The sequence below is a fragment of the Sesamum indicum genome, linkage group LG5 (assembly GCF_026168435.1).
Source record: "Sesamum indicum cultivar Baizhima isolate 11 linkage group LG5, ASM2616843v1, whole genome shotgun sequence".
In the NCBI taxonomy this organism is placed as follows: Eukaryota; Viridiplantae; Streptophyta; class Magnoliopsida; order Lamiales; family Pedaliaceae; genus Sesamum; species Sesamum indicum.
The window spans coordinates 20,774,520-20,787,166 of NC_142661.1; the positions used below are offsets into that span (position 1 = coordinate 20,774,520).

A 12,647-nucleotide genomic window follows, 5' to 3' on the forward strand; every position below is an offset into this window, starting at 1 on the left:
TGCTAAAACGTGAAAATTGAGTGTACAGCCCACTATAAAAACTTGTTGGTAATGTGGTGGGGAAAAATCTTTGAGAAACAGCTTCCTAACCACATTTATCATCAATCCATTCATTCCTTCATTCATCCACCCCCAGTACTATTACTAGCTACTTCACACACACACATATGTACGTAGAAGACGCAATTCAATTAGTTGATGATGAGTGATGTGTCGGCACCGCCTTCTCCAGCAACGGTTCAGGCCGACTTCGCTCGACATGGAAAAACTACGATGCTCCTTCTTATCACTATTTTCGCTGTTTTTCTCATCTTTATATTCTTCTTTCAGAGCATACGCCGTCGCTTATGCTCCCCAAGATACAGTACTGAGACGGGAGTAGCTGCAACCATGATATGAGTAATTATTGTTTTTCTTTTCTCCAGAACTACTATATGTCTTTTCTTGTGTATGGTAAATAAAAGATTATAATGTACATGGAGAAATAGGTTTTGAGTTGTAAAACAGGAATGAATGATGATATATAAATTAAAGCAGTTGAGAGATGGGTGGTTCATTTCTTGTATGCAAAAATCTAGCTATTGATTATCAAGTGATGGTGTATTGGGTGTCCTGATGAGATGATTGTGATGTAATTTAACAGGGCTTCTCTAGTCTCCCACCCTTAATGAATCATATTCCTTCCACTTTGTGTGTAGTAGTATTTTTCAGAGACATTTCAAGAATCACTATGATGGGCTTAGGACTCAGGCCCAGGAATAATGTATGGGCCCACCCACACTTATATTACAACATCAGATCATTACGTTGTGTTTTAATACTTGCTTCTGTCAGCTAAAACCCCACACACCCACGCGCCACCACTTCCTTTATCCCATGTCCCCCCCCAACCCATTTATACACGCGAATCGGTAGAGCGTGACCTGAACCTCCTCTAATGTGAGGCCCCAAATTTGCGCTCTACATAAATGAAAATATTACATTATTATTATTATTATAGCTCGCAATCGGTTTTTCAGCGGCTCTCCGTTACAAACGGCTTCATTTTATACCCACTCTACTAATTTCTTTTTTTCTTTTTTGATTTTGCAAAATTATTTTTTAATCTTTTGATTCAACCCTTTTCACGCACTCATAGTTTTTCTGTGAGAAAGAAAAGCCAAATAAAAAATACAATTAATTACACAAAACGGATTATTTGATATCCATACGCATATAGATATCGATTATACATAGAGAGAGAGAGAGAGAGCGTGGCCGTGCATATTAACGGCCACCACCACCGCCACCGCCACCGCCCTCAACCACCATCATCAAATCAAAACCTTTTCAAAAACACTAAATTATTGGATTTACTCCTATCCCCCTTCTTCTTTTCCTTTTCTCCCTTTGCTGATGGAGAGAATGATTTCTCTCAGCACCAGTTCCCGTTTGTAAAGATTTCTCCTTTCTTGGTCAACGGTGGTGTTTGGAGGTAAAGATTTTATCTTTTTTCTACTTTTACTGGACCCCATTCATTTTTCAATTCCTTGGCCTCTCTATTGCTTTGTGTTATCATTTATAGGGTGGTATTTGATTGAGGGAAGATGCAGCAACATATATTCAATACAATGCGTAGTTTGAAGATGATAGATGGATGCAAAGGCAACCAAGTATACGCCGTTAATTGTACGTCCAGTGGCGGTGGAGGTGGGGGAGCAGCCGGCGGTGGTGTGGGGGAGAAATTCTTCCAACATTTGCAAGACCATTTAAGGGTTAATTCAATTAGGTCGAAATCTCATCGACGTAATCCGAGTTTCTCTCAGACTAATACTGTGATTTCAAGTATCATAGCAGAGGCTCTTGCCACTTATGGGCTGCCACAGACGGATCTCATCCACCCTCAGATTGATCCGTGTCTCAAATCTGTTGATTTTGTGGCAACTTTAGCTGATGCTTATAGGAGACTTGAGAATTGCCCTGAATCTGAGAGATCAGGGGTGTATATGGAGCAATGCGCTATCTTTAGGGGATTGCCTGACCCAAAATTGTTTAGGAGATGTCTTCGGTCCGCTAGACAACATGCAGTGGATGTGCATTCTAAGGTTGTACTTTCAGCTTGGTTAAGGTTCGAGAGGAGGGAGGATGAGTTGTTTGGGGTGTCAGCAATGAACTGTAGTGGTTGGAGTATGGAGTGCCCAAAGAGTTCGTTGGTATCTGGGTATAATCCTAAGTCTGAAAGTGATGTTTGTTTGTGTCACCGAGGCTCGGAAGAAGGCGTGGGCGTGGAACCCGGTGTACAAGGTCAAGAATGCTCGACTTCAATTAGTCATGGTGATGATGAAGATGATGATTATGATATGTTGTTTTGTATTGGGGACGATGAGGTCAAATGCAATAGGTATAAGATTGCTTCACTCTCTAGACCATTCAAATCAATGTTGTATGGTTGCTTTATGGAATCGGGGAAGGAGAGAATATATTTCACCCAGAATGGGATTTCTGCAAAGACGATGAGAGCTGCCGAGGTGTTCAGCAGGACAAAAGGTGTGGATTCTTTTGATCAAAATATTGTTTTTGAGCTCCTTGTTTTGGCCAATAGGTTCTGCTGTGATGAAATGAAATCTGCTTGTGATTCATACCTAGCGTCTCTGGTTGATGATATGGATAGTGCTGTGCTGCTGATTGAATATGGGTTGGCGGAGACTGCATATCTCTTGGTGGCAGCATGCTTGCAGGTATTTCTGAGGGAACTGCCGAAATCAATGCATAACCAAAACGTAATGAAACTCTTCTGCAGTTCAGAAGCTAGGGAAAAGTTAGCATCAGTGGGGCATGCTTCTTTTTTGCTCTACAGCTTTTTGAGCCAAATAGCAATGGAAGAAGACATGAAGTCAAATACAACAGTAATGCTGTTGGAAAGGATGGTAGAATGTGCTACTAAGGATTGGCAGAAGCAACTAGCATTACATCAGTTGGGTTGCGTGATGCTTGAAAGGAAAGAATATAAGGATGCTCAAAAGTGGTTTGAGTCAGCTGTACAAGCAGGTCATGTTTATTCCTTAGTTGGTGTAGCAAGAGCCACAAACAAGCGTGGTCACAAGTACAAGGCGTACAAATTGATGAACTCCCTTGTTTCTGAGTATACGCCTTCTGGGTGGATGTATCAAGAACGAGCTCTGTATAGTAGCGGGAAAGAGTTAATGATGGATCTGAATACAGCTACTGAAATGGACCCAACTCTTTCTTATCCTTACAAATATAGAGCCATCTCACTGATGGAGGAAGACAAAATTGGTGCTGCCGTATCCGAGATTAACAAGATAATTGGTTTCAAGGTATCTCCTGACTGCCTTGAGCTGCGTGCTTGGTTTTTAATTGCCATGGAGGACTATGAAGGAGCCCTAACAGATGTCCGTGCACTTCTAACTTTAGATCCTCAATATATGATGTTTCATGGAAAGTTGCACGGTGACCAACTGGTAGAGCTTTTACGTCATAATGTGCAGCAATGTAGTCAGGCTGATTGCTGGATGCAACTTTATGATAGGTGGTCCTCAGTAGATGATATTGGCTCTCTGGCTGTTGTACACCATATGCTGGCTAACGATCCTGGGAAGAGCCTTTTACGGTTCCGTCAATCTCTCCTCCTCCTAAGGTAAGTAAAGTTTGACGTTTATATTTTCAATCTTAATTATTCATTGATCAACTTTGTCCGCTAATATTTGCCCCGAGGCTCTGACTATAAATATGGCTTTGAGAATGTATACATACTCATATTAAGATGTTATGAGATGTGTCATAATATCCTTCCAGGAAATGTGATTTTTGCTTTTTTTCCTTTCTATATTATGTTTCCTGGAAGGGAAGGTTCAAATCTCTCTTATTTCCTATTTTATTTACTATAAATGGTGAGAGAGTAACCTGTATGTTGGTATAGATTAAATTGCCACAAGGCTGCTATGAGAAGTCTAAGAATGGCTCGCAACCATGCAACGTCTGAGCATGAAAGGCTTGTCTATGAAGGCTGGATTTTATATGATACAGGTTATCGTGAAGAAGCAATAGCAAAAGCTGAAGAATCCATCTCAATCCAGAGATCATTTGAAGCCTTTTTCCTGAAAGCATATGTTCTGTCTGAAACGACGACAGATAATGAGTCTTCATTCTATGTGATCCAGCTTCTTGAGGAAGCTCTCAGGTGCCCGTCTGATGGCCTTAGAAAAGGACAAGTAAGTATTATCTTCTATAGGACTGTTGTACCCTTATCTGTACCCAAAATTGCCCTTGAGCTATGTGGTTTCTGCAGGCCTTGAGTAATTTGGCAAGTATCTATGTGGATGTGGATAAACTAGACCATGCAGTTGACTGCTACATGAATGCCCTGAATATTAAGCATACAAGAGCGCATCAGGGCCTGGCACGTGTATACCATCTAAAAAATATGCGGAAAGCTGCATATGACGAGATGACAAAGTTGATTGAGAAGGCTAGATATAATGCATCAGCTTATGAGAAACGCTCAGAGTACTGTGACCGTGATATGGCAAAAAGTGATCTTAGCATGGCAACCCGATTGGACCCTCTAAGGACATATCCATATCGATACCGGGCTGCTGGTAAGTTTTGGCTTCCCATCAACTTTTTATTTTTTGCAAGAACAATTGATTGAGAACCATTCACAGCATATGATGTGCTTAATGCTTCTTTGAATTGTTTTGGTACTTAACATGTTTCATCTGTATTTGACCAAAACAAAAATAGAAATGGGTAAACAAAAGTTGGCAGTCCATGTGACTTTGGCTTATTTGATATGTGTCATAATCTGCTATTTTGTCCATAAACTGTACCTTCTTTGTTCCTCCAATTGTTGTGTGTGTGTGTTGGAAACATATTGAGTATTTTTAATATAATTATTTACTTCAATAATATTATTATTAATAACAAATTCCATATCATATATTCTATTCCAACCTATTACATATTCTTTTAGTCAATTGTCTATGTTAGATGCCACATATGTCTTACACTCTCCAAATCTTAATATAATAATGTGGATTTAAGCGAATGAAAACATACCCTAAAGTATGTCATGGATGAGATTTAAATTTTATACTCAATTGCATTTATTTCAAATAGTCAGATTTTAAGATAATAACCAAACAACGAGATGGATTAAAGCATGATTAATCCCATTTTTGGATTTATTAGCTTTTTGATTGAGGTTTTGTGAATGTGAAGCCCGTTTCTCGAAGCAACAAGTAAAATATCCCGATTGAAGTGTTAGGTTTGGAAGTTCCTTCTCTTACCTTCTGAAAGAAAAATCTCTGCCTCTGCACTTTTCTAGGCAACCTAAATGTGAAAAGACACATGAGAACATTGAATCTGCATTTAGCGAAAGGCTCAACATTTTGAGTAACATGGGATTATGTTTTAGCAATATTTTAATTCTTTTATGGTGTATAATAATGCATGCATGTAATATCTGGAAACTAAGTATCATCTAATGCCTTTCAGTTTTAATGGATGACCATAAGGAAGCTGAAGCGATAGCAGAGCTCACTAAAGCAATAGCTTTCAAACCAGACCTACAGCTGCTTCATCTTCGGGCAGCATTCCATGATTCAATGGGTGATTACAAATCCACCCTCCAAGACTGTGAGGCTGCACTTTGTCTTGATCCTAAACACGCAGATACACTCGAACTTTATCAAAAAGCCAAAAAGTGGGCTGAAGAACAGCCAAAGTGAGAGGGAAAGCGAGCAGTATTTGGTGGATGTCTCGTAATTCTTGTGTGGCATCAGCTGTTGTCATCTCATTGTTTCTACTGCATGACTCTGGGAGCAGTTTGTTTGATATTTCCTTGGAGCTTTGTTTGTACATGATTACATCAGCAGAAGGAAGATTACAGAAAATATATGTCTTGCGAAAAGAAAATACAAAGAGCAAATGCCCTGTAAACTCATATGCACTTCTTCCATTCTTGTTCTTTTTTTTTTCTTGTATTATTTTTTGTCAATGGTAAGTTGATGAGCTCGCATAGCATAAAGAGAAATTGATCCTACAATGTTTGTGTTTCATTGAAATTGGCAAAGAAGTGATGCACTTGTTATGAGTAAATATGCACATTAAATTACAGGCTGTTGCGTCATGTGGTTTTAGTTTTGGTGGTGCTAATAGATGTTCCATCTCCATTGATTTTTTCTTGTGCTTTTAGCTTTGGAATTTTGTCGGACCATCGGTTGCTTTGTTTTTATGTTTCTGTACATGGTGCTTCTTGGCTGTTTTTAATTTCCAAATGGACCTTTACAATTGAATGCACAAAGAGAATACAACAACAACTTTCATTTTCCTCGACTTTAAGGAGGCAGTGCCAATGGTTCTTGTCAAGAAAGTTTGAGCTCTTAAAGTGAACTTTTACCAGAATACACGAGATACCCACAATTCCAACTGTCCACTATTTATGGCTTCTACAACTACCTTCTAAAAGAGTTCCTCAGTACCCATACACTCAAAATCTGGAGTCCTTAGAACTGGTAGAAAGCTGTAACATAACATGGAGGAAAACAGAAAACAAATTCTGCACGGGGAATGCCCGAGAAAGCTGAACCTCAGTGTGCCCCTTCTATCAACTAGGCGCCCTCTTGGTGTCACTCATAACCATATGCTTATGATGCCAATATCCAACACCACCTCAAAGGACACTAGCGACATGGTTCCCTTTTCTTGGGAACGAATACCCGGCGAGCCTAAAGACAAGGAACAAGATGACAGCTTTGGCAATATTGATGATGTCCCGCATCCTCCAAAACCACCCCCTGGCCGGTGGCAGCCACCAGTTATGGAAGAACTAAACAGTGCCACGGAACACATGGTTGATCTATGTTCAGATTATTATGATGGAATCTGTGATGCTGACGAAGAAAATAGCCGTAACGAATGCTTCTCGGATGCCATCGACATATTCTCATTAGCTGAGTCGATAGACGACGACATTGAAGTGAATTGCGAAGCGACAAAGGAGAGAAGCTCAACGATACCGGAGGGTGATGGCTATAATAATTCAACAAACTTTATCATACAGAGGTTTCTTCCTGATGCTCAGGCCTTAGCAGAAGCATCTGTTATAAACAGGAAACTTCCATTTCCGAGTTCTCCCTATTCTTATGGTTATTTCTCTCGAGGTGTTAGCATTAGGAGATCATCGTACCATTCACCAAAGGGCTGTGGGCTACGGAGTTTCTTCCCATGGAGAATGAAGCCTAAACCCTGTAGCGTAAAGAGCCCAGTATGCGATGCTATAGCGCCAATCAAAAGCAGAACCTCGGATACATAATCATCGATTTTCTGCTTGATCAATGTATGTATTAGTAGCAGAGATGTATTTTTTTCTGGGGAAGTAATTAGTATGAATTTATTTGACAGTATATGTATATAATAATGATATATACTATCAGATAAGGAAAACTCACACACAGCCGCTTTATTTCAGAGAATAGGCATCTTTGGGTTTTCCAAACAGGTATGAATTCGTTAATTTAAAATTATTAATATTATTTAATTAGTATCTTTATTAAATATAATTTATCTTGATCCGCGTACTATTTAATCAGACTATTTTAAGAGTTTGACTATTTAAATTAGTATCGAACTAAATATTATATTTAATATAAAAATGATATAGTTGATTAATTAAATTATTAGATTTGTTACATTTAATTATTATTATAGTTAACTTACACAATTCCATCGGACGATTAACCAGATACGTAATTCTATGTATTGTTATTTAATTATATAGTAACGATAAATTGATAGAAAATTCATAAAAATGTACCGAAAATTATATTTTAAGAAATATTGCATTATTAAAAAGGGAAATGAGGTTTTTAATGGTAATATAATTTAGGGATGTTATTAAAAACGATAATAATAAATATATAAGGGTTTGATTAAATATTCTTATGAGTCAGTTGATAAATTAAATATATATTTGAGAAGCTTAGAAAGTGTAGTAATGTAAAAAAAAATGGAACGAGGTTTGGACTTCAATATAGATGAAATATTAAAAAACATTACATAGTAATTTATTTAGAGTTAATGATATTCTCTATATATTGATTACACGTATAATATTCTATTATATGACGTGACAACAAAATAGAGCGTTGAGTAGTCCTTGTGTTAATAGAAGTATTTTGGGATTTGAGGTAGGTCTAACTAATTGGATTTATATATATATAATTATATGTGTAGTATTATATATGTTATATATGTATTGGTTTCTTAGATGTGATTATGAACTTGGATTTATATTTATATATATGAATTTTGTATATTGGTTGTTTATATATTTAAGTGTGGTTTATTTTTTGGATTACCTTTATATCGGTGGAATTGTTACTATGTGTTATATGTGATTGTATTGTATGGATATGAGAGATATGATTATGTGATCGTATAATTTATTATCGCATGAAATCGAATTGGGAAGTTATTACTAAGAAAGTAACTATGAATGATGAAATTAGTGGTAGTGCTATTGTAAATTAAAATAAAAGATGATGCTACCTAATTGATAATATAATTATACGTAATGAGTAGAGGGTGCTACATAAAACCATCCATGCAAACAAATAGGCTACGCACCTCCTAAAAGTATATATGATCATCTTGAAGCAGGATTAACATCTATCGTTTACAAATGACATCATACTTGAACAATAAATTGTGTGTTAAACCCAAAAAAGTTGAAATCTAAAGCTAGGAAAAGAAATCAAACTTGGTTGTACTACATATTAGAGATGACTATCAACTAATTTCTAGGTATTGGATCTGAGAAACCAGTTTGAAACTTTTACAAAGACAACAAAATTAGGTAAAGAACCAGATGTGTTACTATATATAATTAAGAATTGTACATAGTACATACACATAAAATAAATTTGAATATCAGCTGATTCCCATGTTCTTGATAAACTAGCTAAAACCTACAGCATAACTGTTGAGCCTAAATCTTCATCTACCAGAGTCAAATGAACTGCAAGAAATCATCCCTATAGAACTGGAATGGTACGACGTTGTAGTTGTAATACTATCAGTCAAACCTAATGCCAGGAATCTTGAAGTAATCTCATCAGCTCTCCTTGAACCAGCTGGGCTTAATTTATCAAGCATTGGCAGCATTTCATCCGCATTCAGATACTTCACCACCTGTCTCATAGTAGGTCTGGCTTCTGGCTTTGGATGTGAACAAAGAAGCCCAAGTCCCAACACTAATTCCATCTCTTCAGTTACATACATGGAATTCAGTTTAGCATCAACAGCTTCAAAAATGTTTCCCATTTTCATACACTCCAACACCCAATCCACCAATATAACATTCCGGTCTAGTTCATACTTGATGGGTGGCCTCCCACAGGCCACCTCAAGAAGCAGAATCCCATAAGCAAAGACATCGCTGCTCTTTGAAGCCTTCCCCGTTCGAGTCAATTCTGGTGCAATGTAACCTATTGTGCCCACAACGTGAGTCGTGTGTGAGTTTTTCCCATGGTCATACAACCTTGCCAGCCCGAAATCTCCTAGCCTTGCATTCATGTCATGGTCTATCAATACGTTGCTCGATTTCACATCCCGATGGATCACAACTTGCTCCCACTCCTCATGTAAGTACAATAAGCCAGATGCAACGCCTTTGACTATGTTGAATCTTTGCTCCCAGGTCAAGTAATTGCCGTTCTTGGAATTGTAGAGCAACGAATCAAGACTTCCGTTTGAGACGTAGTCATAGACTAGGAGAAGGCCATTTTTGTGCTTACACCATCCTTGAAGATTCACCAAGTTCTTGTGCCTTAATCTTCCTAGGCTCTCAATTTCTGCTGCGAATTCCCTCATCCCTTGCAGTGGATTGTTGGACATGATCTTTTTCACTGCAACTTCAACCCCAGTGGCTGGTAAGACACCCTTGTAAACTGATCCAAATCCTCCTGCTCCAATCTTCTCGCTTTCTTTAAATCCCTTGGTTGCTTTGTGCAGATCCTTATACCCGAACCTGCGAGGACAATCCAATTCCCAGTCCTCCAGCAACTCAAACTTCATAATTACTCTTCGATAAAACAGTAAACTTACCAATGCTCCTAACAAGATGAAAACCACAACAGAAAATGTCGCAATAAGTACTTTTTTCACTTTATTAGTGGAGCGAGATGATTTCTCAACTGGCACAACAGGAAGCTGAGATGGATCAAGTGGATCAGCTATCCCGTTAAGCCGAAAACTCCATCCCAGAATGTAATGGGAGCTGGATTTTTCTCCGGTGGCTGCAGAGAATCCAGCATACATGTTTTTCTCAAGATAAAGTGATAGATCAATAGGCTCAGACAGCAAGGGTCTAACAGGCTTAGCAACTCTCAAGGGACAAATTGTTACATTCACAACTTTCTTCACTCCATCATAGTCAATCCATGCCTGGATTGGCCCTTCCTTCTCCAACCAAACTTCCTCCTTGCGGTTATGAGTCCCATCAACGTAATAAGTTGCCGAATCAGAAGCCGTGGAATTCATTCCATTGATGTTGATTCCGATATGATTGCCGTAAGTGTCTGATGTCTCATTGTGGCCATCCACGGTGTCGAACTCCACGGCGAAAATATGGTTTGATGGGTTGCCATTATTGGATGGGTTGAAGATTCCCAATAAGTGGCCGGGGGCAGCACCAGGGAATTGTGGAGAGGGAGAGAGAGTAAAAGCGAGGCCAAAACCTCCATCAGTATTTAAGGTAGAAGGTACGATTTGGAAGACAAAATATGTGGTGAAAGAAGAGGCATTATTGAAGAATATGGGAATTGGAGTGGGATGAAATGCATGGCCAATAACGTTATGGGAGTTGTTGGTAAGGCGGAGAGCTCCGGATGGTTTGATTATAGTGGCTCCGGCTCGAACAAGATTGGAGTTGTTGAATCCATTATACACAAAGGATTGAGACTCGGACAAGATGAAAAGGCTGCAAAGAATTATTACAAGGAATAGTAGTGGCCGATTAATGAAGGGATTGTAATAATTAGGCATGATGGATGGATATCTGCAGGAACAGTAAGTGATGAGAAATTAAGTGAAAAAAAGTTGAGCTACAGCTACAGATTGAAATTATATATAGGTTGAAAGATATTCATATGCATATATTGCAGCTAAATGAAGTAATGAACGGAGATGGAGGACATATAAAGGCAGGTGCTAGGTAATGACGCGGAAAGTTGTACCACGTCAACACGCGCGAGCGATAGGAATTTTCTGATTGCAGTGGCATCAAACTTGGGGCAACGACCATTTGAGGTACACACATTTAAGAACGTACGTCCACACCAATACCAATACCAATGTAGTCAGTCTTGAAAGAAAGGTTAAAGTTTGAAAAGTAGTTTGAGCTCTTTGATGTGGAATCATGGGCAAGAGACCAGCTGCTGACCTTAATCACTCATTAATCATTTTGCTGCTACACATGATTAATCAGTGAGATATATATTGAGTTATAATTAGTTAACCATTTTGCATCATTATTAGTGAGTAATTTACAGCATTAATTAAGCATGATCAGGTGGTTTTGACGACTATAAAATATATATAGTATATGATGTGTATAAAACTAAGTTAGCTTAAAGAGGCCCGAGCTCCCATACAAAAAGCTTAGAACATCCCATGCCCATAATATCCCCAAGAGGCCAAGGATGTTCCAACCAATCTCCACGAATATCTAGAGAGTGTGATAAACCCCACAACAGACGAGAACATTTCTCTATAAATACAGCTTTGGTCCCTTTAGGCATGGGACACCTTTGACACGCGTTTTTACACTTTTCACCATATTCTAATTTTTAATCACATTTATTTACCTTTTTGCTATATTTAATCTCGAATTAAATACTAATTAGGTGTTAATGTCTTTTTTGCAGGTTTCCTTTTCAAGATTTGCTTTGTTTCGGCCCAAATCTTGAACGATTGTCCAGGTCCATTATACTCGTATTTTTTTACGCACATCAATATATATTGAAATTAATTAGGGATGTAATCAGTATGCAAATTAATCAACTTCTTAACTAGAATTAAAGGTGGAGTTGTTTTGAGAGGTCAACTATAGATATAAATGTCAAAGATATTTGTGTATATTGAGTTGAATAGAATGGAAGTAGTGGTTGGGGCCCTGGAGGTGGTGGAGTTTGTGATGCAGAGAGTGAGAAGTGTGAGGCCAAGGAAGAGTTCAAGAAACTTGTATACTATACACTTTGATTAGCATTGGCCCCGCCACTGTCCAACCAATCCCCCAACTCCAAGAATGTTAACTGGCATCACCCCCTTTCATATTTAATTATACTTTGATCATTTCTTTCTTTTATATACATATATCAATAATTAGCATTTATTTTTTGAGTACTTAAGTCATCATCACAACATCAATGGTCAAATGTGTTTTCAATTCTGGATATTATATCAAATTCAATCTAATAACCTATCCAATAAACGTTTGACACATAATTGAATTTCAAATTAAGATTTCATGATGAGTTTGATTATATCCCGGGCCGTATATGAATTAATTTATTTTTTTGACAATATATATATAATTAATGGGAATGGGATTATCTTAACTTAATCTACAGGGAATTAATGTCTTA

At 38.0% G+C, this 12,647-nt stretch overlaps 3 protein-coding genes across 4 annotated transcripts; 2 read left to right on the forward strand and 1 right to left on the reverse strand.

Moving 5' to 3' along the window:
* Positions 1 to 6,115, forward strand: ETO1 (tetratricopeptide repeat (TPR)-containing protein). Of its 2 annotated transcripts, XM_088880629.1 has the most exons (5): positions 1 to 1,474; positions 1,593 to 3,637; positions 3,920 to 4,211; positions 4,289 to 4,598; positions 5,497 to 6,115. In XM_088880629.1, exons 2-5 carry the CDS (start codon positions 1,611 to 1,613, stop codon positions 5,727 to 5,729), a joined length of 2,862 nt encoding a protein of 953 aa, XP_088736755.1. In that variant the 5' UTR covers positions 1 to 1,474; positions 1,593 to 1,610; the 3' UTR covers positions 5,730 to 6,115. The 2 variants fall into 2 exon arrangements, with proteins under 2 accessions (XP_088736755.1, XP_020549463.2); XM_020693804.2 differs by having other exon boundaries at positions 1 to 3,637.
* A 420-nt stretch (positions 6,116 to 6,535) lies between these two features.
* Positions 6,536 to 7,315, forward strand: LOC105161614 (uncharacterized). Its single transcript, XM_011079351.1, has one exon. The coding sequence runs from the start codon at positions 6,536 to 6,538 to the stop codon at positions 7,313 to 7,315; it is 780 nt and encodes a 259-aa protein (XP_011077653.1).
* Positions 7,316 to 8,853: 1,538 nt separating this feature from the next.
* Positions 8,854 to 11,180, reverse strand: LOC105161517 (putative L-type lectin-domain containing receptor kinase VI.1). Its single transcript, XM_011079226.3, has one exon. The coding sequence runs from the start codon at positions 11,044 to 11,046 to the stop codon at positions 8,998 to 9,000; it is 2,049 nt and encodes a 682-aa protein (XP_011077528.1). The 5' UTR covers positions 11,047 to 11,180; the 3' UTR covers positions 8,854 to 8,997.
* Between the last annotated feature and the right edge of the window lie 1,467 nt (positions 11,181 to 12,647).

Coding starts and splice junctions, on each gene's coding strand:
- LOC105161517 (XM_011079226.3), bottom strand. CDS start 11,046: ATGCCTAATTATTACAATCCCTTCATTAATCGGCCACTACTATTCCTT.
- ETO1 (XM_020693804.2), top strand. CDS start 1,587: ATGCAGCAACATATATTCAATACAATGCGTAGTTTGAAGATGATAGAT. Junction 4,212..4,288: donor ATGGCCTTAGAAAAGGACAA/GTAAGTATTATC, acceptor TGGTTTCTGCAG/GCCTTGAGTAATTTGGCAAG. Junction 4,599..5,496: donor ATATCGATACCGGGCTGCTG/GTAAGTTTTGGC, acceptor AATGCCTTTCAG/TTTTAATGGATGACCATAAG.
- LOC105161614 (XM_011079351.1), top strand. CDS start 6,536: ATGGAGGAAAACAGAAAACAAATTCTGCACGGGGAATGCCCGAGAAAG.